Consider the following 27267-nt stretch of genomic DNA (forward strand, 5'->3'; position numbering starts at 1 on the left):
CTTTTCCTTTCCGGTTCATTCAGTTGGTATGGAAGGTAATTTGAGGGAAAATATTCTCTTTCCCAGGAAAATGTCTGTTCAATTGAATTAAGTTACTGAACTGAATTATTTACAGTTTGGGTTAGACTTTTTTCTCGATTATTACATAAAACAAAGCATCTGAGAAGGCAAATACTGTTGATAGTTAGCAACATTCTTCTGCAAAAAGAGCCTCTTATTTAGAAATTTTTAAAAGGTACATTCTATTACACACTGGAGGTTCTGAAGACTTGCATTTCTATTTGCAAGTCAATGTATACATCCAAATTACCACCAACCTGACATTTACCTAAATAAATTTTCATGAAAAACCCCCAAATCAGACTAGTTGGGATTTTAAAATTGATGCACTGGGAGTGATTTCTAAGAGAATGGTTTTGCACGTTAGAGGGCTCTGTTCTTAGAATACTTTTAACTCAAAATTCATTTCAAGTTTCTAATAATTCTTCCCAATTATTCCTGTATTGATGTATATGTGAGGCTTGCTTTTTTTTTTCCTCCCCATTAAAGCATCTCATATGCTTAGTCTTACAAACATTACTTACTTAGTGCTCTGGAATGATCAGGGTTTCTAATACCTTTCATTTTTAATCTCTGTAATAACATGGCTGACGTGAGCTGTCGTACAAGATATACAGACATGGAGTAATTCTACAAAGAAAGATAATCTGTATTAAAGACAAGAGATAATAGCCTATTTACAAAAAATACTTGTCTAAAAATTCTGGTTGCTAAAAATAACATTCAAGATAACTTTCACAGGAAGGTCAATGACTGGGAAGGGAAAAAAAAATCAACTCAGCTATTTTACAGAAGACAAAAACTCAATCATATTAAAGGTATTTCTAAATCACTTAACCCTTTAAAACATCCATGTGAAAGATAACATATATCAGTAGTTTTCAAACTGTGTTTCTAATTTAGCAAAACTGCTATCTTAGGGGCAATGATGATATGAATGAGAATGTACCCTCTCATGCCTACTTCTAACTAAAATTGTTCTGTTTTTATGTATTGGAACTGTCAGAATATTTTCACTAAAGAACAGGTTCCACTGCAGAAAAAAAGTTCAAACACCAGGGATGTGAATTAACACTTCAAATCCAGAGTTTCAAAGTTCCAATTCTGAAAGAAGAAACCACTTCATACATGGCCTTGAGCAAATCTTTAAATGAACCCAGTATTAGCTTTCCTCTAAGAAAAACTCTGACAAATTAACTCCTGTTCCCAAATGCACATTAGGGAAGGGACAGCTACTGTAGTAAATAAGACGCACGGAGAAACGATAAAAATCAAAAAGACAAGCCCAGAAAAAAAAAAAGCATCCAATCCCATACCTCTAGGATCTGGCACAAAGGAACCTTCGTTAGCTATTTATAGAGCTATGAAGAGATGAAATATAATTTTACCTACATACTAAAAATCTCTTGCAATTTAACTACATATATTCATTCAATTGATTCTACAATAAATGGAATACTTTTAATAGTTACCAAAACAAGTATTTTAAATATTATTTTTAATGTTCTGCAACAGTCCTTTTAAGTATCTGAGGAGTACCCAATATAGTGTGCAGGTTTTAAGTCAATTAATCATTTTAATTATAAGGAAAGAATATTATTCCCATTATGTGGCAAAAAAACCCTTCCAGGTCTTCCATGTCTACAATCATTTACTCAAAAATCTGCAAGTTAATAATTACTTCAAAAAGATATACTCTTCTATTCGAATCCTTCTCCTAAGCTTTAAAGCCTTAATACTTGCTCATTTAACAACGTTCCTTGCATACAACACCCATTCTCAAGATTTTACTTATTCGTTAAGTAGGCCTCAGGAAATTAAGCAACTTTGCTAAAATCAAACAAGGGCCAACTTGGGACTAAGCCAAAATTTTCTGAATCCTTATCCAATGCTTTACTACATTACACATTCAGTTTGTGAAAATGAAAAATATTAGGAATCAGTGCCCTATGATAATAAAGACAAGTGAACAGTAACAATTCAAATATGAAAGCTCAAAAAAACAATCATTAAAGAGACAGTAATATTTTTATAGTCCAAATATTAATACAAAATATTCTTTATGACCAGCTCTGCAACTGCCTTGGTGACACAACCACAAAATTCCTGCTATAAACATAGGACTCGATTTCTCCATCCATATAATAGGAATATTACCCTTTACCTCTATGAAACAGCAAAATTAAAGTTGATGTTCAGAAATTAACTGAAATCTCTTTTGCCATTCTATTATTTCTAAATATAAACAAATAGTTCTAAAATAGAAATCCCATGTTGTATTAGTCAGTACCCCATAAATGATATAACACATTTTGAGACTAAGAATTAGTAGAAAGCCAGGTTCAAACATAAACGTATTGAAAAAATAATGTATTTTCATAATTCAGGGATGTGAATTAACACTTCAAATCCAGAGTTTCAAAGTTCTAATTCTGGAAGAAGAGACCACTTCATACATGGCCTTGAGCAAATCTTTAAATGAACCCAATATTGGCTTTCTTCTAAGAAAAACTTTGACAAATTAACTCCCGTTCCCAAATGCACGTTAGGGAAGGGACAGCTACATTATGAAAAAATAATGTATTTTTCACCATGTTATCTGAGGAAGCTGTTCATGTAAAGCTTGGAATGGATTATTTCCAACCACAACATGAGCGCATTTAAACATTTTCCTCAAAGCCTGATAAAGCTTTGTTCCCCTTCATAAATATATAACATCATCCAAAGTTTCCAGTTTCTTAGAACACCACTTAAACACACAAACACAACCGTGATTAAACAATTTCCTTAAGAAATACTGTAATTACATTCACTTCTTTTCCAAGAAAATAAAGAGATGGCATTCAGGAAACCTTAAACTTTTTAACCTTGAGAATCTCTACATCTCCACCCCAAACTGAAAATGACTGCTTCTTGGAGATTACAATCAGAAAACCGACAAGTTAGAGCTAGTAGCATGAGCTAAGAAAAAACAAATCAGCTCATAGTGAGATCCCTTTCAGGCTACCCAGAAGAGAGTCTTTACCTTTCCGATTTCTGATGCCCACGAAATGGAAATCTGGTTTGGCACAGCTGAAGATAACCTAACTAAAGATGTAATATTCAAAGGGCGTCCAGGGCGCTTCTGTTCAATCCCATTTTTAGGTGGTGGTGCATAGCCCTAGAACCGTAAGAAAGAAAAACAATTTTATATTCTCTGCAGGGGATCAAACATCTTCTCCAAGACAGATACAGATTTGCCTGATTTCACTTATACTAAGTTATTCTTTTCTTATCCTGGAAATCATACAGTTGTCATCCTAAGTTCACCAACCCAAAAGAGGAAAATGATCTTCTTAAAAACGTTATATTTTGAGGCACCTGGGTGGCTCAGTCAGCTGAGTGTCCGACTTCAGCTCAGGTTCTGATCTCATGCTTCAAGAGTTAGAGCCCCGCACTGGGCTCTGTGATGACAGTGCAGAGCCTGCTTGGGATTCTCTCTCTCCCTCTATCTCTGTCCCTCCCCTGCTCGCTTGCTCGCTCTGTCTCTCTCAAAATAGAAAAATAAACTTAAAAAAAAAATGCATTCAAATACTGGGGATGGGAAAGAGGGAAAACAAAGTCTGGGAATTAAAGAACAAATTAATGCAAAAATAAACTACTAGGACTACATAAAAATAAAAAGCTTCTGCCCAGCAAAGGAAACAATCAACAAAATTTAAAGACAACCTACTGAATGAACGACAGTTGCAAACGATATATCTGATAAAGGGTTAGGATCCAAGATCTATAAAGAACGTAAACAACTCAACACTAAAAAAAAAAAAAAAACCCCAAAGAATCCAAATAAAAACCGGGCAAGACATGAACAGACATTTCTCCAAAGACAACATACACATGGCCAATAGACACATGAAAAGATGTTCAGCATCACTCAACATCAGGAAAATGCAAGTCAAAACCACAATGAGGTGTATCACCTCACACCTGTCAAAATGGCTAAAATTGAAAACACAAGAAACAAGTGCTGGCAAGGATGTGGAGAAAAAGGAACCCTTGTGCAAACTGCTGGTGGGAATGAAAACTGGTGCGGCCACTGTGGAAAACAGTGTGAAGGTTCCTCCAAAAATGAAAAAGAGAACTAGGTATCTATCCAAAGAATGCAAAAACACTAACTCAAAAAGATATATGCACCCCTATATTTATTGCAGCACTGTCCATAATAGCCAAATTATGGAAATAGCCCAAATGTCCATCAACAGATGAATGGATGGATGAAGAAGAGGTGGTATATATGTACATTTTTAAATTCAGCCATAAAAAAATGAAATCTTGCCATTTGCAACATGGATGGAGCTAGAAAATACAATGCTAAGTGAAGTTAAGTCAGAGAAAGACAAATACCATATGATTTCACTCGTATGTGGAATTTAAGAAACAAAACAAATAAGGGACAAAAAACAGACCAAGAAACAGATTCCTAACTATAGAGAACAAACTGACGGCCACCAGATGGGTATGGAGGATGGGTGAAATAACCGGTAGGGATTAAAGAGAACACTTATCATGATGAGCAGTGAGCAATGTGTAGAACTGTGCAATCACTATATTATACACCTGAAACTAATGTAACACTGTATGTTAATTATACTGGAATTAAAATTTTAAAACAATAAAATTAAAAAAATAATAATATATATTTGTTGTAGTTTGTGGGGAAAAAAGGAACAAATTAATGAATTTCAAAGGAATTACTAAAGTCTTATGAATAAGAAAAAAGCTCTCCACTGCCTTCTCTCCAGTAGAAAAGAAACGGTCATCTTTGAAACCAGATCATGTTGACAAAGAATAATCATTATTTCAATTGACATTAAACTAGCTTGATGACTCTAACACTGGAATTTAAGCTTTATTCTACTTTTTTCAGTTAGTATTTGTTTTAAATAGCAAGTGTACTCATTTTTGATTCACATTACACCCAATTCTCAATTACCAAAAGAGTTTTCAGTTTGTAATTTTCAAAAGTAAACTAGTGAAATAAGCCATACAGAGAAAGACAGATACCATATGTTTTCACTCTTATGTGGATCCTGAGAAACTTAACAGAAACCCATGGGGGTGGGGAAGGAAAAAAAAAAAAAGAGGTTAGAGTGGGAGAGAGCCAAAGCATAAAAGACTCTTAAAAACTGAGAACAAACTGAGGGTTGATGGGGGGTGGGAGGGAGGGGAGGGTGGGTGATGGGTATTGAGGAGGGCACCTTTTGGGATGAGCACTGGGTGTTGTATGGAAACCAATTTGACAATAAATTTCATATATTGAAGAAAAAAAAAGTAAACTAATATATTTTTTAGAAAATTAAAATTTCTGGGTGGCTCATCGGTTAAGTGTCTGACACTTGATTTCAGCTCAGGTCACGATCCCAGGGTTGTGATATTGAGCCCCAACACCAGGCTCCATGCCCAGAGTGGAGCCTGCCTAAGATTCTCCCTCTTCTTCTCCCTCTGCCCCTCCCCCACTCATGCGAGCCACAGGCACTCCCTAAAAAAATTAAAATAAATGATAAAATAAAATAAAATAAAATAAAATAAAATAAAATAAAATAAAATAAAATAAAATAAAATTTCTTAGCTGTGAAAACATCTATGTATTTAAAAAAAAAAGCAAATACCATATCTTGGTATGTAATTTAACTATGTACCACTGAGAAGAAAAAAATACAAAGTTAGTGACACAGTCTAGTATATTACTACTTATTTCTGCATGCACAGCAAAGAAATATAAGCAAAATGAATTGGCTAACGTATTCCTTTTAAATATACTGAAGAATCTTCTGAAGGACTTTTCACTCAGTTATCAATGCATATGTTTCAAGGTATCTCCCAATACACCACCAAGAGCTCTGGAGATAAAAGTATTCCTTAAAACTATATTCCATTCCACTAGCGTCTCTCAGATTTCCCTGAAGGTCACTGACACCCTTAAATCAGCTGCATGTGTTAATGCTGATACAGTCTGGATCTTATGACAATGTACTGATCAAAGGTTTTCAAACAACAACCAGGATTCATGAACCTTCCTTAAAATGTTCTTAAATCATTTATTGGCTAAAACACCCAAAGAGGCTAGCTAACCAGTCATGCCACAGGAACAACATCAAGGCTGCACAAGTATAGGCAATGACAATACATTACAGCTGCCACCTGGTAATCGGCAATTGTAAGATACCTCTGGGTTTTGGTGATGTTGAAATATGCATGTTAGAAACAATGAAATATAGTATTGGTGGTATTACACAATTAGGGGACATCCTTCACTGCCTCATAGGAGATAGGATAGTAATTATTAAGTGGGAATTCACCTAACTTGCAATCTACAACTTGCATCAAGACTCTGAAAATCACTAAAAACAGTTTGAGAAGGGGAGAAGAAAGTCAAAGAGAATAACTTAACAGCCATTTATACTATGGAAAAGAGAACTGTGTGTGTGTGTGCCTGTGTACATGTATGTAGAAAGGTTATGCCCATCTAAAGTTGTTCAAGTGAAATAAAACAAACAAAAAATCATTCCCTTATAAAGAGACTCTAGGAATTGGTTCAATGAGCAAACAGTATAAGGAATATCAACACCAAGATCTGGGTAATTCTGAACGAAACCTGTTTTGTCTGTTTCTGGCCTGGAAGTTAATTTGGTCTTCTGGTATGTCCACTGGTAGGTTAACCAAATAAAACAATGGTACAGGGTCTGCCAAGATGATAAAAATAACACACGAACTTGCTAAACAGTCAACTCTGTAAACTGGAATCTGAGACACCGAGCAACAGCTTTAAGTCAGTATGACACAGGAAGAGAACACCAAGAGCAGGGAGAGTAAGAGACTTTAAAAATGAGGTTGTCTGCAAATGCAAAATCAATTATGGTACTAGTCTTAGCCACCTAAAGCATTTTAAATGTATTCTCCATCCCACCTGACCAGTTTGATTTCATTGGTAGTTCTGAGTTACCTGTTAACTTCTCTTCTTCTGAGCATTAGCATCACCTCCACTCAATCATCAATTACCTGGTTACCGAGAACAGGTTATATAATTGCAATTTTCTAGAATATAAATGTGTAGCTTTAATATATTTCTAACAATCTTCCACAGCTAAAGCAAAAATAAAATTAAGTTCTTTTGACAGGGGACCTCTGGAACAAGTTTAAAAGCTTTCTTAAAAAGGGCTGCCAGAGAGCCAGTAAAAGATAGTCTGTTAGTGTCAACCTAATATTCCAATAAAAGATTCAAAAACTTTCCGTGCTGTGCTGTATGACATCCTACCTGACTGGTAACTGGGACAAAAGTTGATGGTGTTGTTCCTTTACCATTTCCCCCTATATTTTCTTATTTTTTTTTAATTGAAAAAAAAGTTTTAATGTTTATTGTTCTTTGAGAGAGAGAGAGAGAGAGAGAGAGAGAGAGAGAGAGAGAGAGAGAGAGAGAGAGAGAAGGAGAGAGAGGTTGAGCATGGGAGGGGCAGAGAGAGAGGAGACACAGAATGTGAAGCAGGGTCCGGGCTCTGAGCCATCAGCACAGAGCCCCACTCGGGGCTGGAACTCACTGACCATGAGATCATGACCTAAGCTGAAGTTGGACGCTCAACTGACTGAGCCACCCGGGAGCTCCTCCCTGACATTTTCTAATTACTACTACTACCACTACCTTAAAACTACCAACAAAGATTTACTTTTTTACTGCATTATAAAAATTGTCAAGGGGCGCCTGGGTGGCTCAGTCACTTAAGCATCCAATTCTTGGTTTCAGCTCAGGTCATGACCTCATGGTTTCATGAGTTTGAGCCCCGCATCAGGCTCCACGCTGAGTGCAGGGCCTGCTTGGGATTCTGTTTCCCTCTCTCTCTGTCCCTCCCCCTTTTGCAGTGTCTGTCTCTCTCAAAATAAATAAACTTTAAAAAAAGTGTTTTCAAGCATACACAAAAGTAGAGAGAACAGGAAGTACCCACCAACTAGCTTCAATAATTATCAACATGTTGCCAATCTTGCTTCATTTGACTCTGGCTCCACCCGCAGCCCACCCAAAAATACACACCCCACCCATATACACATTTATTCTAGACATGCCACTTGATCCATACTTTTATACACATCTTTAATAATGTCTTTCAAAATAAAATCACAACCTTACAAAATTAACTTCAATTCTTAAAAACTACCTAATATCCAGTCTATATTCAAATTTCCCAACTGCTCCAAATGGTTTTATTATTGAACATTTCAAACATACAAAAATAGAGAAAAAAGTATAATGAATTCCTATATACCCATCACTCAATTCAATACTTTAATACTCCCATCCCAGATTATTTTAAAGCAAATCCCATACATATCATTTTATCCATATACAGCCTGGTATACAAGATGTCCTTTTACAGTCTGATTCAGAATCCAAACCTCAGTAGGTTCTGAATCCACTGATTCAGATTCCAAGCCTCACACTATGCTTAGCTGTCTCTAAAGTCTCCTTTATTTATATGTGTGTGTGTGTGTGTGCCCACATATATATATATATACATATATATATATACACATACATATCCACATATACTATATATATATCCATATATACTATATATAGTCCATATATACTATATATATGTGTGTGTGTGTGTATGTATACACTAAAGAATAATGTATGTATGTGTATGTGTGTGTGTATATATATGTACATCTACATATATATGTATATATACATGTATATATATGTGTGTGTGTGTATATATATGTATGTGTATGTGTGTGTGTGTGTATATACATATATATACACACACACACACACATACACATACATATATATACACACTAAAGAATAAATTTTATTCTCCCCCACCCTCGCTTCTTCTTTTCCAATGTCATTTTCTGTTGGAGTTACCAGGACTTTTTTTTTTTAATTTTTGTTTTCAACGTTTATTTATTTTTGGGACAGAGAGAGACAGAGCATGAATGGGGGAGGGTCAGAGAGAGAGGGAGACACAGAATCGGAAACAGGCTCCAGGCTCTGGGCCATCAGAACTCGAACTCACGGGCTCGAACTCACGGACGGCGAGATCGTGACCTGGCTGAAGTCGGACGCTTAACCGACTGCGCCACCCAGGTGCCCCCGGAGTTACCAGGACTTTTGACCTGAAGAATGACCTTACCTTCTAAATGAGGCATATTGCTTCCTCATGGTACAAAGTTCTGTTGTTCTATCTCCTGTATACGTTTTAAGCTGGTAATCAGCTATGCAGACTTGATTAGATTAAGATTCAAATCAGATTCAGACACAAAACTTCAAGGGGAGTGCTACATACTTTCCATTGCACCACATCATGAAGCAAGTTTGCCCCATTTTCAGGGATGCCAAGATTGAACAGGAATTCAGCTCATGTCAGCCGATCCCTCCACAGTAACATTCCCCCATCAAGCTTTGACCTAATGGTTTTAGCATCCATTGATGGTTACCTAGAGTGATTATATAATTAGAGATTTGAAAAGAACAGTTTTCTCATCCATTATTCCCTTTGCTTATATTAAAATTTTTCCTTAAAAAACTCGACCATGTCAATATTGGGTTACCCTGAAATCAATGACTCTCTGCCTTTACCAATTTCAGAATAATGAATTGGTGCAACTCCAGCAGTTTATTTCAGCATAATTATAAACTTGATCATGTATGTGATGGTTTTGAGTCCACTGTAGTAGTTTTTAGATGCCAACATTATCCCATCTTAAGGCCAAAGAACCTCTTCAAATTGGGGGACGGAGGTATATGTTTAAAAGAAGAAAATGCTGGGCGCCTGGGTGGCGCAGTCGGTCAAGCGTCCGACTTCAGCCAGGTCACGATCTCGCGGTCCGGGAGTTCGAGCCCCGCGTCAGGCTCTGGGCTGATGGCTCAGAGCCTGGAGCCTGTTTCCAATTCTGTGTCTCCCTCTCTCTCTGCCCCTCCCCTGTTCATGCTCTGTCTCTCTCTGTCCCAAAAATAAATAAACGTTGAAAAAAATAAATAAATAAAATAAATTAAATAAATAAAAAAAAGAAAATGCTGACTTTACTTCCACATTTACTGTGAGGCAGACCATCTGCATGACTAATACATACAGGAAAAAAAACATGTATCAGAAAAAAGAAATCCATGAACACAGAAATGAATATATTAGGATAAGAGGCCTAGCACTGAGAAGAATTCTGACTGCACCAAGAGGAAATATTTGATTTTTGTCAGCTGAATTGTAGCACACGTCCTCGCCATTCTACAAAATCTTTCCAAGTAATACTCCCACTGTCAATCCACTTCTACGACCCCCCAACCTTACAGCTCCACAGAATAACAGAAATTTCTCAAAATCTGTTTAAAAAGAAAAATAATTCAGTCTCTCACGATAACTCTAATAAGCAAGGAGGATCTTTCCCTCCCCACCCCTTCTGTCCTTAAAAACATAAAATGTTCTCATCTTGCTGTCAGTCTGGAAGTCAAAGATAGGGTGAGGGGAATACTCTCAGAGACCACTTCATTTGTGTCTGCCCATGCTGCACTTGTCATTCCACAAGTCCTGCTATGAGCTGCTTACTGCTGTCCCTGTATCAAGGTAATCTGGAAAATCAATGCATGAAGGCGTCTCCTAAAACTTGTTATCATGACATGGGTAAAACCGCACAGAAACTGCTTTCATCACTATTAGACCCTTAAGAATCTAGGGACACGATGCTATTATCAAGGTTATACCCTTTCTCATTCGGTTGTCTCCCTGTACACGCAGTATCATGGTTCCATAATGACTGAGTGCTGCAGTAAGGTCTACACAGAGGAATTTGTTCCAGGACACAAATTCAAATATATTCACAGTTCTCATGGGAAATTCCATGACTGTGTCAAGCTTATTCCTCTAGGATTTGCTATGCAATAAACTAGGATCACAGGCAAGGACCACATATTAAACTTCTCTGAGACCTGTCAATGTTTCTTATAACTGGAACAAAGTCCCTGAGGATCTTCATGGTGGTGAAGAGCTCAATATATTAATTCCCACAAGGTCACTGGAGTTTCCTCTTCTGAGGCTGCAGTATACTCAACATGATTTTCATAAACCTGCTTCGTGCCAGTAAACGCTCCATATTTCATTACCTCCATCAATAACACTTGTGGATCAAGAGAGGGTTTGAGGAGTTTTCTATCAGTTGCATATAAATTTATGTCAGTCGTTCACAGAAGTTCACAGGGCTGAAAAGCCTCTTTGGGAGAGGCTGGCATTTGATTTCAGGGATGGCCCTATCAGGGTCAAAAAAAGCCCCCCCTACCCATCCCCAAGCTCCCACTGCTTTGTTTTTAAAATCTGTCTTTGCCTTTGTCCTAACACTCCACTTCTTCACCTCCTTCACAAGTACTCAGGGAGCTGCTGCAGGGCCCTCGCTCCAGAGGGGAAGGCCAGATTCATCACACAGTAACTGATCTGTTCACAAACAGCCTCATGTAAGTACTGAAGGGTTAGCTGGTGCTTCGGGAAAGAAACCAGCAGTAACTGAGTAACACTGCACCAGAGAAAGTACTCCACTGCCTAATTTCTTCTCTCTCAAAAGGACTGAAAGAGTGACAAATTCAGAGATACTCAGAGTTCCATAATGGTGCTGCAGATCTCATGGATGAGGACATCATTCCAAAGCATAACACTGCTGTATTTGGAGTATTTTGTGGAACTGGTGTGTGCACCCACCATATTTTCTGCAGCAAAGCCAGAGTTTCCACAGAACCTCACACATTTCAGATAGCCCACATCACTGGCATAGTCATATACTGGACACGTCTTCAAGGTAGGTCTCATAGACACCAAAAAGATCTTCACAGTTAGCTCTTTCTTCAGGGGTGGTGACAGAGTTAAAATAGCAATGAAAGTCAAGGGTCAAAGAGATTTTAACACACCCCAAACAAAGAAAACTGGATATGAACAGCCATGGAAAGTGTGCACAAGGGGTTCCACAATCTGTGATTTTCTCAGAATTTCTCTGCCACACATCTGGCCACCCACCGGCATCCTTCAGCTCCAAGTAAAACTGCTTCTTTCCTTAGTTCAGATCTTTGTATGATCGATCCAGATAAAAGACAGCTCCTGAGAATCCACTGTGGCTGACTGCCAACAACCCGAGAAGCAAAATGTCTCACCTGGGTTTTGAACATGCCAGAGGCCATGTAAGCATTCCTCCTGACCACACCTCCTCAGCCTCTGTAATTTCCCCTCTCATCCCCAAAGGACAATCTCCATGCTCTCAGACCCACGGATATCTTTCAAAAGGAGTCAGGCAGCAACAGTGCAGTGTTGCTCAAACTCTTAGGTACCTCTCAGGTCTCTAAACCCACAAGCTGTGAGGAGACAAATGGGACTCCTGACGACCAAGTCAGATCTTTGACTACAAGGACTGGCTTTGGTCATGGGCTAGCTTCACTTTGGGGGCACAAATACCATCATCTGGCTCTGGTAGAGCCCAGAGTCCTGGACCATGTTGTCCGGCCTGCTTAGCTATTCACGAGTGCTGCTTCTATCGTCTACTCCAGAGCCAAGTCTGAGTGCTCAGCAGGGATGCTAAACAGCTCCCCTAACTCCTTCTCTGTAGTCACGATGGTTTCTGCTGTGCTGGAATGGCAACTTAGCATACTGGTGGAATCAGTGTTCTCACAGCACATCCTCAGTTAAATACACCTCCACTTGGTAGTGCCTGACAAACAGGCCATGCTCTCCTACTTTTCTGATTATGGCTTTACTGAACAGCTGCACTGATTCACTGGCTTATTCAAAGCCTTAGAGAAGACAGATACACAATCAAGTTCAACAATTAAGTGTTATTTTTAGATCTGACTAACAGGATTTAAAGAGTCTAGAGTTATCTATCAGGCCAGAAACAGGCTGTTCCCACTCTGTGTGTGTGTGTGTGTGTGTGTGTGTGTGTGTGTGTGTGTGTGTGTGTGTCTCCCCTAAGTGCTGACGCCCATATAGAGCTTCACTGCTTAAACAATGGATTGTCAATCAAATACCACTTCATCCATTCCCCAAAGCCCAAACCTGGAACCCTTGATCTCCATGTTCGGTCGCTCTCAGCAGCCTCTGCCTTTCACCATCTCATCCATGGAGTAGGCCCAGCTCAGTCAGACAACTACCACAACATGCTGCCCTTTATATGCAAGTCATGTCCTATTATGCCATTTGATACAATCCTAAGAGTCATTCACAGCTTCCCTGCTTCCTGGCACAAGACATTCTAGGCTCACCTTTTCCAACTCCCCTAGACCTGGAATCAGCCATTTCTTCAAGGAGTCATGAATCCCTCTAATGGAAAACAGTATTTAACCTGGAGAGTAAGACTGTTCAATGGTGCTGAGTTGTCACTGATTCTACGCCTTGTATTTAGACTAAACTTACACACAAGCCTGGTAAATAAAAAAGAAACTTACAGGCAAAGGAAACAGCTTCCCATTTACTTTTATACATAGACTATTGGGATAGTTGTCTTCTTGAGGGCAACTTGTCTCTGCCAGGCAAAGTCTGCATTAAGAAAAAAGAATTCTTATTAAAGAGTATACCCAAACATGCTTATGTATTTTCAAATTCAGGACTATATGCACATAGTTAGCAAGTATAAAATTAACAGAAACCTTCAAACTCACCTCAGCTGAACCTGGACTGTATAATCTCTCCTACCACCTGGCAAAAAATCCCTGTTGGAAAGAGAAAGAAACTGGGTTAAGAAGGTAAAACAAGAATTCGCAAAACATTCTTACCAGAAAGAAAGCATTATTAGTATTTTTATTCTTATCTCTGAAGAGGAACAATACCCTACCAACAGCACAAGCCTTAATCAAAACACTGTTGTGATGACAACCATCATTCACTTAACATTTGGTCATGTCCTTACAGCAATTTTAAGGTATTTTCAATTCACAGGAACTTCTCATGATACAGTGTTTATTGCAACAGGCAACAGATTTGGTTAACATGAGAAGGAGCACCCTCAGTTCTAAAAGAGTTTAATAAATTTAGCTGTTTGTTTATAATGGTTCTTAACCCTGGCTGACCATTTTAATCATGTGATTTTTTTTTTAACTATATAGACCCATTCACCAGATAGTCTATTGTCTGCAATACAGACTGAACATTAGTTTGTTTGTTTTTTTTTTAATTTTTGTTTATTTTTGAGACAGAGAGGGACAGAGTGCAAGCTGGGGAGGGGCAGAGATAGAGAGGGAGACACAGAATCCGAAGCAGGCTCCAGGCTCTGAGCTGTCTGCACAGAGCCCAACACAGGGCTCAAACCCACGAACCATGAGATCATGACCTGAGCCGAAATCGGACGCTCAACCGACTGAGCCACCCAGGAGCCCCTAGACTGACCATTAGTTTTTACAGCAGGTGATTCTTATATAGAAGCAAAACGGAGAACAAATGCCTAGAGCCTTGGCATCTCTGTACCGCAGCAACTTTATAATCAAATATCCAATTAAGGACACAGAACGTCTTAGAATTTCTAGATGAGAACCTAAAGGAGTGCCAAATAAAATATTTCTGGCACTAAACCTTCCAAAGCCTGGCCACCCCAACTGGAGCCTACAATGCAGCAGCACTGTGACTGTTTGGGAGCTTGTCGGAAATGCAGAATCCCAGGCCCCACTACAGACCTACAGAATTAGAATCTGTGCTTTCCCATGATCCCCAAGGGACACGAAAGCACGTTATACTGTAAGAAGTAAATCTTGGGACCCTGTCAGAGAGAAGCATATTAGAAATGAGTTCCTTCTTGAGAGGGCATTTAGCCCTCACCTTGCTTTAACTGGGTCAGTCTTCTGCTCCACTTTGTTCCCTCAAAGGCAGTAAAGCACAACAGTGACCAGCTTGAGTTCTATAGTCTGGCAAATTACTGAACCTGTGTGTGCCTCTGTTTCTCCATCTGTTCAAGATGGAAAATTGTTGCACCTCCCTCATGGAGGAGTTGTGATGATTAAATGTGTTAATAGCACATGCAAAGTGCCTGGACAGAAAAAGTGCCCAACAAGTGTGAGCAGCCAGCTGCTACCATTACTAACTCTGCTTGCACGTTCCCTTGCCAATAGCCTCCACCCTTCTCAAATGTCTATTCAAAACCTCCCAGTATCCTAGACAACACTGACCTCTTGTGAGTAACCCATATCACTCCACTCATGAAAATCGAGAAACATTTCACAGTCTGGGTGCTGGTTCTACCACAAATGAAGACTCCATATTTGCTCTCAAAGGTGTCATGCTAGTAGGTTAACAGCTAGTAGGTAACAGATACATACGACTAAAATGTGTTAAAGGTTACAGTAAATTCTGAAAAACAAGTGCTACAGAAAAGATGGAAGTTTAACTCTGTCTTGAAAGTTCAAGGCAGGGGGGCACCTGGGTGGGTCAGTCGGTTAACCGTCTGACTTCGGCTCAGGCCATGATTTTGCAGTCTGTGATTTCGAGCCCCATGTCAGGCTCCGTGCTGACGGCTTAGAGCCTGGAGCCTACTCTGGACTCTGTGTCTCCTTCTCTCTCTGACCCTTCCCTGCTTGCTCTCTCTCTCTCTCTCTCTCTCTCTCTAAAATAAACATTTAAAAACTTGGGGGGCGCCTGAGTGGCTCAGTCGGTTAAGCGTCCGACTTCAGTTCAGGTCATGATCTCACGATTTTGAGTCTGAGCCCCACATTGGGCTCTGTGCTGACAGCTCGGAGCCTGGAGCCTGCTTCGGATTCTGTGTCTCCCTCTCTCTCTGCCCCTCCCCAGCTTGCTAGCTCTCTCACTCTCTCAAAAATAAACATTAAAAAAATTTTTTTTAGTTCAAGGCAGGGGCGCCTGGGTGGCTCAGTCGGTTAAGTAGCTGACTCTTGATTTTGGCTCATGTCATGATCTCACAGTTTGTGAGTTCATGCACCATGTCAGGCTCTGCACTGATGCAGGAGCCTGCTTGGGATTCTCTCTCCCCTCTCTCTCTGCCCCTCCTCTGCACACGCTCTCTCTCTCAAAATAAACATTAAAAATTTTTTTTAAATTTATTTTTAATGTATATTTATTTTTGAGAGAGAACGTGAGCAGGGGAGGGGCAGAGAGGGAGGGGAGACACAGAATCCAAAGCAGGTTCCAGGCTCTGAGCTGTCAGCACAGAGTCCAATGCAGGGTTCAAACTCACAAACCATGAGATCGTGACCTAAGCCAAAGTCGGACGCTTAACCAACTGAGCCACCCAGGCGCCCCTAAAAAAAAATTTTTTTTTAAAGTTCAAGGCAGTTATCACCATTAGTTCAATAAACTAGAAAATCGGGTTTGCACAGCAGTGGTTCTACCTACTTCTATTTAGACACACTTCCATCAGTAACAGTGGTCACCACTGTAGTGATTCTCAGCAAAAAAAAAAAAAAAAAAAAAAGCGGGGATCGGGTGAAGACCAACTGGAGATACGTAACAAAATCTTGTTGTGGTGGGAAACGTTTGGAAAAAGAGAAACGGCAAAAAACAGAACTACAAGGATAAATGGGAGAATGATATAAAGGGTTTTAAATAGCTTGTTTAAGGATTTATACTTTATTCCAGGAAGGGAAATTAACATCAACTGGGAAATGCAATGGGCTACATATCTTTACAAACATGATGAGTAATGAGGAAGCATCTTCTGACATTCAGTTTCTACCAGTCACTGGTCTAGGAACTTTCACATGTCCATCCCATCCATCAGATATGAAGCAGGAATTACTATATGCCAGGCACTGTGACAGACTTTAATTAAGAATATGAAAATGAGTAAGATGTTGCTTTCATCAAGTTTGTAAATTCAAGTACTCAAATAAACGCAAGGAGGCTTCAATAGAAACTAAGTACAAAGCGCAATGAGAGACAAAGTGTGTGTTGGGGGAAATCCAGAAAGGCATCATAGAAGAGCTAAGCTTTAAACTGGCCCTAAGATATGCCCTAGGACAGGGAGGAAGAGGATATGCAAAGGGACAGAACTGTGACAGCCCAGTCGGGAGTATAAGCTGCCAGGGAGATGTGAGGATACAGAAGATGAGCGGCACAAGAAGCTGGAGACAACTGCCAGGCAACAGAGTGTGGACTTCACAAAGTATCACTCCAGGGTTTTTAAGCAGAAGAGAGAGAAAACTGAGTGGGCTTTAGAAAGATCACAGGGTCAGCTGGGAGAGTCAGGGGACCACTGCAACTATATAGGCCAAGATGAAAACTATTTCAACAGAAACATCACTGAGTGATATTTAGGCATAAAAACTGACAGGACTCAATGACTGGCTACAAGAAGGTAGGATAAGGGAAGGGGACCATCTAGGCTGGACCCAGGTTTTGGAATGGTGCCACTGGCTTCACGTTGCTGCTACTCAGCAGGTTAAAAGGTAAAGCAAGTTCTGGCATTCAATCGCCCCAACCACAGAGTGAGGTGGTGATCATCTTTCCAATTTTACACATTGTACAAGTAAGATTCAACAGGCTTTAATAACTTACCCACCTAGGGGCATCCAGACTTAAGTGGCTGAGCCAGAATTCCGATTCCAACTGGTATGACTCTAAAGACCATGCTAGCTCCCTCAAGGGGAGAGTTGCATCGAATTTTAAATCACAAAAGAGACATAAAAGAAGGATCAGTGGAGAGCAGCAAACTGATGAGATGTGGTGGAGGCAGTGTGGGATAATACAACGAGGGGTCTGTCCGGGCAGATCCTATGGCACTGATGAAATGGGCAACAGGAGAAAATATACCAAGCAAAAATCTCCTTGAAGCCAGTTTATTTTTTCAACATTGCACCCCTGGTGCCTGGATCATCATAGATAGTAAATAAATATCTGCCGTGAGACTAAATGAATGAGTGAAAGAACAAAAGACAAATAAGCAGATTTGGGAGGAAGGCAAGTTCAATTCTGGATGTGCCGTGTTAGATGTGCCTGTGAGTCATCAAAACAGGGCAGTGAGTAAGGACTCCAGGGCAAAGCAGAGATTTTGCAACCACCAACATAAAAACAACAAAGTACATTCACGGATACTATCAAGGAGTAGTGAGAAGAGAATCACAGACTGATTCCCGGGAACATGTAAGAGAAGTCAGTGTGAGGAGCTGAGCCGGCTTGATTAGAGAGGCAAGTGGAAGGGGTAGTGTGAAAACCAAGAAGAGAGTTGAACTCACTGATCAGTCTTCACCAAACATAATATAAAAAGAACCAACCCAAACCTGAATGTATTAGCGCCTCATTTAGACCTTACTACCATTACAGGCAAGGGGGGAAGCTGGATGCACAACAGCGATTCTCAAATTTGTGAAACACTGGAAACACCTGGGGAACTTGAAAAACTGGGTTCCATCTTCAGAGATTCTCTAATTGAACTGGTGTGAATGAAACATGGGTATTTAGAGCCTTAAAAGCCCCCCATGTGATTCTAATACGCAGCAAAGTATTTTGAACCACAGGCATAGAAGTTAAATGACACCACAAGAAGTGCATCTGGATCCAAATCCAGAATGTGTAATATGCTACAGAATCAACGAACTACTATTTTCAAAGAGGATAGTAAGAAGCATTGTAAGAGAGGAAAGAGAGTTCCTTGGAGAAGTGATCAATTCCAGAACTTGGGCAGAGAAATGACAAAATGAACCTGAAGCATCCTGTGGTGCCCAAAAGTAATAGTGCTCAGAAACAGATGGAGACATACCAAAGAGCACAAGAGCCAACCAGAAAGAACAGCCAATGGCCAAAGGTAAGGCAGTTTGAACAATATAAATTACCATAGTGCTGCATTATAATCCAGAATACTCAAGAGCCTACACGGATACAAGTAAATAACTGAATAAATGGGAGAGAAGGGATAACTCTTCCTTACAAAAGAATGACCCTAATGTGAAAAAGAGTAAGGACAACAGAAAACGACACCATCCAACACAGAACGTTTAGGACAAAGTAACTGCTGAAGGAAAGGTCCATCAGAGAATGCTGAATTGGTGGACAAAAATCTGACGAGAAACAGAACAGGTGCCTGGTCTCAAAGTATCTCCCTTAAGATTTATTACTAACAAAGGAAAAACCAGCAACTTAGTTTTTCCAACTTAGATTTAGTGCCAAAATCTAGTAAAGGGTACCTTACCCAAGTGATCGAGGTTAATTAACACACCAAAAATAAGATGTAGCAATATTATGTAGCCTGATATGATACATTAAGAAGGGCATATAACCTGAGGTATTCTTGCCAAAAAACGCATAGTCTCATGACAAAATATCAGACAAACCCAAAACTGAAAAATATTCTACAAAATACCTGGCCAGTGCACTTCAAAACTATCAAAAGTTATGAAAAATAGGGAAAAACTAAGAAACTGTCAAATACCGAAAGAAACTAAAATGACATAACAATTAAATGTAATTTGGTATCTTAGACTGGATCTAGCAAAAGAAGTTCATTAGCAAAAAAACTGGTGAAATCTGAATAAAATTTATAGTTAACAGTATTATACCAACATTAATTTCTTGGTTTTGATAACTGTTCTTATGGTTATGCAAGATGTTACTATTAAGCTGGGTAAAGAGTATATTCTCATAACTTTTCTATGAATCCATAACTACTTCAAAGTATAAAGTTTTTAACAGTCTTCGGAGATAAAGAAGTCAAAAGTAATTACATGGCTGTGTTTAAGTTCTAAAACAATCGAGAAAATCTGAATAGGAGCTAGCCATTGTTTTATATTAAAGGATTATTAATTTTACTGTGATTAGATTAAGAATTGATTTGAAATGTGTCTTGAGATATTTCTAGCTGAAATTATATAATACTTGTGATCTGCTTTAAAATCTTTCAGGAAAAACGGGGGGGGTGGGGGGGTGTCCACATACAGACTGCCAAAATGTTGATAATCACTGAGGCTGTTTAATGGGTACCAAACTTTCACTTCCATTTATCAGGAAGAAGGAGATACTGTATTATTTAATTACACAACTCAGTAAACACTGGATGTTGTCTATACATGTGTATGTTTGATCTATTTTTTTTTTCCTTTGGAAGGAGGGTTATAAATAGTCTTAGGTTTTTTAAAAATTTTTATACATAACATACATAAGATAAAATTTATCATGTTAACCATTAAGTGTATAATTCTGTGACATTAAGTATACTCACATTGTTGTGCAACCAACACCAGTATCATTCTCCAGAACATTATCAAAGTTTTTAATTGAGATTATTTAAATTTTAGTCATTCATTTTTTGACTACTTAATAAATTCACATAGTTCAAAGTCCAAAAAGATACAGAATGAATATAAACTGAAAAAGACTATCCCAGCTCTGGCCCTGGCCATCCAATTCCCCTGTCCAGAGGCAGCTGATCATACTTGTCCAGACATATTTTAGGCACTTAAGCAAATTACACACACACACCTTTTTAGGGCAATTGGTTGTCTATTATTCACATTTTGATGCCTTGTTTTTGTTCACTTAAAAATGTATCTTGAAATGTGTATCTTTAAATCTACTTACTCTAGGGGCGCCTGGGTGGCTTGGTCAATTAAGCATTGGACTCTTGACTTTGGCTCAAGTCATGATCTCACAGTACGTGAGTTCAAGCGCCGCATCAGGTTCTGCGCTGACAGCACAGAGCCGACTCTCTCTCTCTCTGCCTCTCCCCCGCTGGCATTCTCTCTCTCAAAATAAATAAACGTAAAAAGAAATCTACTTACTCAAGGGGCACCTGGGTGGCTCATTTGGTTGAGTGCCTGACTATTGATTTCGTCTCAGATCATGATCCCAAGGTCCAGGGATCAAGTGTCACATTAGGCTCTGTGCTGGGCTTGGAGCCTGCTTGGGACTCGCTCTCCCTCTCCCTCTCTTTGCCCCTCCCCCGTGCTCTTTCAAGCATTCTCGCTGTTTCTCTCACAAAAAATAAACATTAAAAAAAAAATAAATCTATTTACTCTAAAGAATTTCCTTCCTTCGAAGACCCACCCAACACTCGGTTGAAGCTTTCCAAGACCACCAAGGTTAATAGTAACCTCATCCCTCCTATATATCAGTAGTTATTTGTAATTACTGAAATTGGATCTTTTCATGACACCTTCTTTTTTTTTTTTTTAATTTTTTTTTAAATTTTTTTTCAACGTTTTTTTATTTATTTTGGGGACAGAGAGAGACAGAGCATGAACGGGGGAGGGGCAGAGAGAGAGGGAGACACAGAATCGGAAACAGGCTCCAGGCTCTGAGCCATCAGCCCAGAGCCTGACGCGGGGCTCGAACTCACGGACCGCGAGATCGTGACCTGGCTGAAGTCGGACGCTTAACCGACTGCGCCACCCAGGCGCCCCTTCATGACACCTTCTAATGCCAAAATCATTTTATATATATGAGCTGGTTCACTAACAAGACTGCAAGCCAACTTGTAGAAAAAGGTCATGTTTTATAATATATGCTTTGTACCTAATAAACAGTAAACATTGATATCAAGCAAAGGATCATCAATGAATAACAAACAAAACTTAATGATACGGTTTTAGGTATAAAATATAATTTTAGGGGCACCTAGGTGGCTCAGTAGGTTAAGTGGCTGACTCTTGATTTCAGCTCAGGTCATGATCTCACAGTTTGGGAGTTCAAGCTCTGCAGCAGGCTCTGTGCTGACAGTGTGGAGCCTGCTTGGAATTCTCTCTCTCCCTCGCTCTCTGCCCCTCCCCCACTCATGCATGCTCTCTCTCAAAATAAATTTTAAAAAACACTTAAAAAATATAATTTTAATAATATAAACATAATTTTTAAAGTTTTAATTTAGTCTATTTATTTGTTAGTTGGTTTAAATCCCCAAGATTTAAATACTTCTAATGTACAAAAACTCACTGCAATGTCTTGCCCTTGGTGAGAAGGAACCATTTTATTTCTTTGATGATTTTCTCCATGTTTTCTGAAACTATTATTTGGATGTTGGACCATTTGGACTAATCCTTACATTGTCTTTTTTTTTTTTTTTTTTTACTTAGTTATTAACACTTTCCCCCTTCGTGGAAGAGGCAGTCTATCTAACGCAATACTCTTTGAGAGCTCAAACTTTACAGGGTCAGAACATAACAATCATTTTGAGATTCTGACAACAGCACTCTCTCCCTATATATATTGATAAGGGTGACATGACTAATGAAAGAATCTAAAACTTTCTCCCAGACTTTTCTACAGAAAAACAGCATCCTCAAGAAGTTAGTGTGCTTAAAAGAGACATGAGGCCCCTAAGTTTGGATTCACCATTTTGGGAGATTGATAATGCACATGAAGATAGTAAAGACCAAAAAGTCCAACTGTAAAGAACTTATGTAATTGGGCTAAATACAGAATTTCCAAAATCTAACTACAGACCTTATTTTTGTAAATTAGTAACATCTCAGAGAAGATGAGCTTTCTAATGAACAGCTGGAAGGAGGCAAAAAACCTCTAATTTGCTCAATTCTTTGTTCTACTTTTAACCTTACAATCCCAGAAAATCATTTAACCTCCTAGAGCCTCTGCTTTCTAATACTGTATCTTTAAGAACACAAGTTCAAAGAGTCATGTTATTGACACCTAAGATGACTATATTTTTAATTGGAAAAGTATACACTACATACTTCCTTTTCTTTCCTCTTACATCTTAGTTTGTTCTTCATAAATGTGTTTAAGGCTCTCCAATTTTTCTAAATGGCAAAGCTAAGTATTTTTCATAATTGTTTTCTGATTTCTGCTAATTTTATGGCCCAGGTAACCGCCTAGCTCAAAACAGTTCCAGTTTTTTGGTTTTTTTTTTTAAGTTTATTTATTTTTTGAGAAAACAAGCAGGAGTAGGGTAGGAGCAAAGGGAGAGAGAGAGGATACCAAGCAGGCCTCTCACACTGTCAGCACAGAGCCCAACACAGGGCTCAAACTCATGAACTGTGAGATCACGACCTGGGCCAAAATTAAGAGTCAGATGCTTAACCGACTAAGCCACCCAGGCACTCCAGAACAGTTCCAGTGTACTCATTTTTCTGGGAAAAGAACATGATGTCTACTTTAATTCTTAAAAGTGCCTCAGTTTGGACGATAAGGTTTATAGACATCCTACTTTGGGCTGTTGTCACAAATTCTTTTTTATGTTGCTATATTTGGAATAAAATTTTCATTAAAAAAGTTATTGCCAAAAAGGAATTCAAAAAGTAGGATGAGGTTTTAGTCAAAGGTTAAAACGGTTTTCTAATACAGAGTATTTATTAAATATTTGGCTAACATTAGTCAATGCATACTATGCTTACTTAAGGAACAGTAGTTCAACTGTTGTGGACTGAACTGTGTCCCCTCCCTCCCCCACCAAATTCACATTGAAGACCTGACCACCCCCCCACCCCCAATCTATTTGTGAAGATGGGAACTTTAGAAAGGTAATTCCAGTTAAAAAAGGTCATAAGGGTGGGGCCCTAATCCAATACAACTGGTGTCCTTATAAGACCAGAGATGCACAGACACAGAGAAGAAAGGTCAAGTGGGTACATACAGCAAGAAGGCATCCTCGTAAACCAAGGAGAGAGGCCTCAGGAGAAACCAACTCTTGACTTAAGCCTTAATCTTGGACTTCAAGCCTTCTGAATTTTGAGAAAATAAATTTCAATCGTGTAAGCCGCCCACTGATGTGCTTTGTAAATGGCAGCCCTAGTGGACTAATGTAACAACATTCATGAAGAAACATCATAAATTCCAAACATTCTTCTTACCTGGATATGCATATCTCTCTAACTTGCTGAGGTGTCAGAGCAAAAATAAAAAACTTCTCTTGAAATCGTTGAATACTGCTTTGAACTGGGGAGGAAAAAAAAAGATAACATTCCAATATCCAAAACGAAACGAGTACAAGGATGTAACCATCTGCAATAACCATGCACTTCTGATAAAGTCTGCCAAATTCTGGAATTTTTATGGTTAAAATAACTCCAAAATAAGTACTAAATTGCAATCATCTTGGAATCATGAAAGTAAAGTCATTCTAAGGCAGGCTCAATTTTAAGCATTTAGTCATTACTCTAACAGACTAATTCTAATAAGGTCAAAATACAACACAACTCTTCAAAATTACATTTCATTCTACTGACTCAAATGAAAACTTGAAGAAGTCACAAACTCCCCCCAGATCTCTATCCCAGATTTAGGTGTCTTTTGGTCTTTTGTTTTGTTTTGTTTTCGAGCCTTTATATTCCATTACATAGAATACTCATAGAAGATAAAATTTTAAACTTTAGCTTCTAAGTTGAAAAAATTAAGATATATAATAATTATTTGCCTACAGATTATCTAGTTTAAAAAATTACTTAATGAAGTCATCCTTAACTATATTATTAAAACTGAAATGTATTTCCTTCACAAAGAACTTTAAAACAAAAAAAAAGCAAAAGCTAATAGAGACCGGCTGCTTCCCAACAAGTACTGCAACAACACACAAGAAAAGGTCAAACGGATCTCGTGTGTGTGAGTGGCCAGTTTTCCTGATACACGAATATGAATAAACAAGGTGCCAGTTGAATACCCAGTGTCAGAAAACTTCCTTCCACAAGACACACCAAATCAAGAAAAACATTAACTTGAGTAAAACATTTTTATTTAAGCATAGTTTAGTGTAACAATTATGCTCCTAGAAATCATGTCATAAAGTGGCTCATATTTTCCCAGAAGATTTAAAAAAGGAGGGGACAGAAAGGAATGCTATTTACAATGAAAGCCTAAAAGTCAAACAAAACTCTAAGTATGGGGCAAAAAACACAAAGGCAGCTACAATAGTATGTCTGTCCATCTCTTCAATTCCTATTCACTTCTCAACTCTTTCTTGTGCAAATTCTATTTCCCACCCTCTATCCACAGTTAAAGGCATCAATGAGCTCTTAACTGTCAAATTCAGTAACATTTACTTTGAGATTAGAGGTGCACACTCTGCATTTTCAAAGTTAATAAAAAAAAAAGTTGCAGAAATAATGAAAAAATATTACTTGATTGGGGGGAAGCCCCTCCAGGATCAAACCTCAATCGGGGCGCCTGGGTGGCGCAGTCGGTTAAGCGTCCGACTTCAGCCAGGTCACGATCTCGCGGTCCGTGAGTTCGAGCCCCGCGTCGGGATCTGGGCTGATGGCTCAGAGCCTGGAGCCTGTTTCTGATTCTGTGTCTCCCTCTCTCTCTGCCCCTCCCCCGTTCATGCTCTGGCTCTCTCTGTCCCAAAAAAATAAACGTTGAAAAAAAAAAAATTAAAAAAAAAAAAAACCTCAAGCAAAATAAATACAAAGAAAGCTACCTAGTCACATCAAAATCAAACTACTGAAAACCAATGATGACTACAAAATCTTGAGAGCAGTCAGGAAAAAAAAGAAACATTACATACAAGGGGAAAACAATACAAATAAAGGCTGACTTCTCACCAGAAGCAACACAAGCCAGAAGTCATCTTTAAAGTGGTGAAAGGAAAAACTGTCACTGAAAATTCAATACCCTTCAAAAACAGGGTGAAATAATGACTTGAAGATAAACAAAGGCCAAGAGAATTTGCTGAAAGCAAGTACTACAAGAAATGTAAAGGAAACTGCCAGGATAAAAAGAAATGATACCAAATTCAAAACCAAATTTTCAGGAATGAAAACCAATACAAACAGTAAATAAGTGGTAAAGGTAAAAGAATACATTGTTTTTTATGAATTCCTTAAAAAGATAACCCTTTAAAGCAAAAGGAATGGCACTGAAAGGCAGGATTTTTAACATACGCAAGATGTGACAATGGCAAAAAGGATAAAGTTATTTCTGCCCAACGGCTGTGATTCTTATTTCATTCTGATAAACTTGATTAACCTAGGTCTGTCTCCCCAGGGACAGATCCACTCTTTGTGCACTAAAAATGTCAGATATCTACAACTGCAAAACTAGGTGCAAGACCTTTGGTCAATTCACCCAATGCAAATGCCAGTATTTGAGGCCTTGACTGGGTGACTGGAGTCCACCTACCCAGAAAAGTACCCATATACCATGAAACTTACATTGAAACTGGAATGCTTCCATAATCAGCATATGGCCAACATGTACAATTTACAGAATCTGCAGTTTCATGTTAGCAGTTTATATCGTAATATGTTTTTGCAGAGCCTTTTTTCTGACATAGTTTTTGCCAATTTATTTGATGCCCAATTTTCTGTCCTTTAAAATATAATACCAAATAACTACCCTGTTTCTATGGGGGAAAAAAAAAGATGTTTCATCATTGTGTACCATTACTGAACTTCAGGAACTTACAACAAAAAAAAACAGTGCATATGCTAATAAAATCCAATTTGTATTAACACTGACAAGACAATTTTATGACAGAATAGCAGCCAAAAGCACACAAAACTTGCCATAAGGTAAATCTATTAGCTGAACTGTCATTTCAATACAAATCAGGAAAAAAAAATGGCAGGATATCAAGCAGAAAGTTGCAGGTTTTACAGTACATTTTCTACCCAGTAGTGTCTCCAACTTGGGATCAGAAAACCAAATCTACACCGATCCCATGAACACTTTTATGTTAACAGCAGCAAATGAAAAATGAAAAAGACCATGACTCCGGGACATGAATCAGGTATGACTTTACTCAAACCCTTTCTTTTTTAAACAAACCTCCATAAGGTATGTTCTGTTTTTCAAAGACAGCTACAACAATATCTTCCATCACACCCTTCTTATAACCTTGACATTCTGCCAGTGAAGTGGTCGGGTCTCTATTACCCTCCCTTTGAACTTGAATGGCCCTTTGTGACTGCTTTAATCGATAGTGTGTGGCATAAGTGATGGTATATAATTTTCAGGGCTAGATCATAAAAACACCATGCACTTCTTCCTTGCTCCTGAGCACAAAAGAGACCACAGGAAGAAGCCTTATGCGAGTACTCTAGCCAAGAGCCAAGCTGAGTCCAACCAACAGGTAGCATAGCCACCACACATGAGTGAAGATGTAATCCCAGCTTCCAGCCATCAAGTCACCCCCAACCCTAAAGTCTTCTCAGTTAAGACCCCAGACATCTTGGGGTAGAGACAAGCTATCCACACACTGTCCTTCCAATTCTTAACACATAAAATCCATGAACATAATAAGATGGTTGTTTTACATCACTGTACTTTGAAACAATGTTTTACACAGCAATAAGTAAAACTATGCCACAATTTCATAAAGTAATTT

At 38.7% G+C, this 27267-nt stretch overlaps 1 protein-coding gene across 12 annotated transcripts in view; it reads right to left on the reverse strand.

Annotated features, from left to right (window-relative positions):
• The window catches only part of PIAS2 (protein inhibitor of activated STAT 2), a 101184-nt gene that overhangs the window by 32286 nt on the left and 41631 nt on the right, over nt 1-27267 (reverse strand). For all 12 annotated transcript variants that reach the window (XM_045042210.1, XM_045042207.1, XM_045042212.1 and 9 more), the window contains 5 exons: nt 23798-23882; nt 13724-13774; nt 13511-13601; nt 3086-3220; nt 585-690 (listed from right to left, as the gene is read on the reverse strand). In XM_045042210.1, coding sequence (XP_044898145.1) covers nt 585-690; nt 3086-3220; nt 13511-13601; nt 13724-13774; nt 23798-23882 — 468 coding nt within the window. The remainder of the gene's footprint in view (nt 1-584; nt 691-3085; nt 3221-13510; nt 13602-13723; nt 13775-23797; nt 23883-27267) is intronic.

Source organism: Felis catus, chromosome D3 (genome assembly GCF_018350175.1).
Source record: "Felis catus isolate Fca126 chromosome D3, F.catus_Fca126_mat1.0, whole genome shotgun sequence".
Lineage (NCBI taxonomy): Eukaryota > Metazoa > Chordata > Mammalia > Carnivora > Felidae > Felis > Felis catus.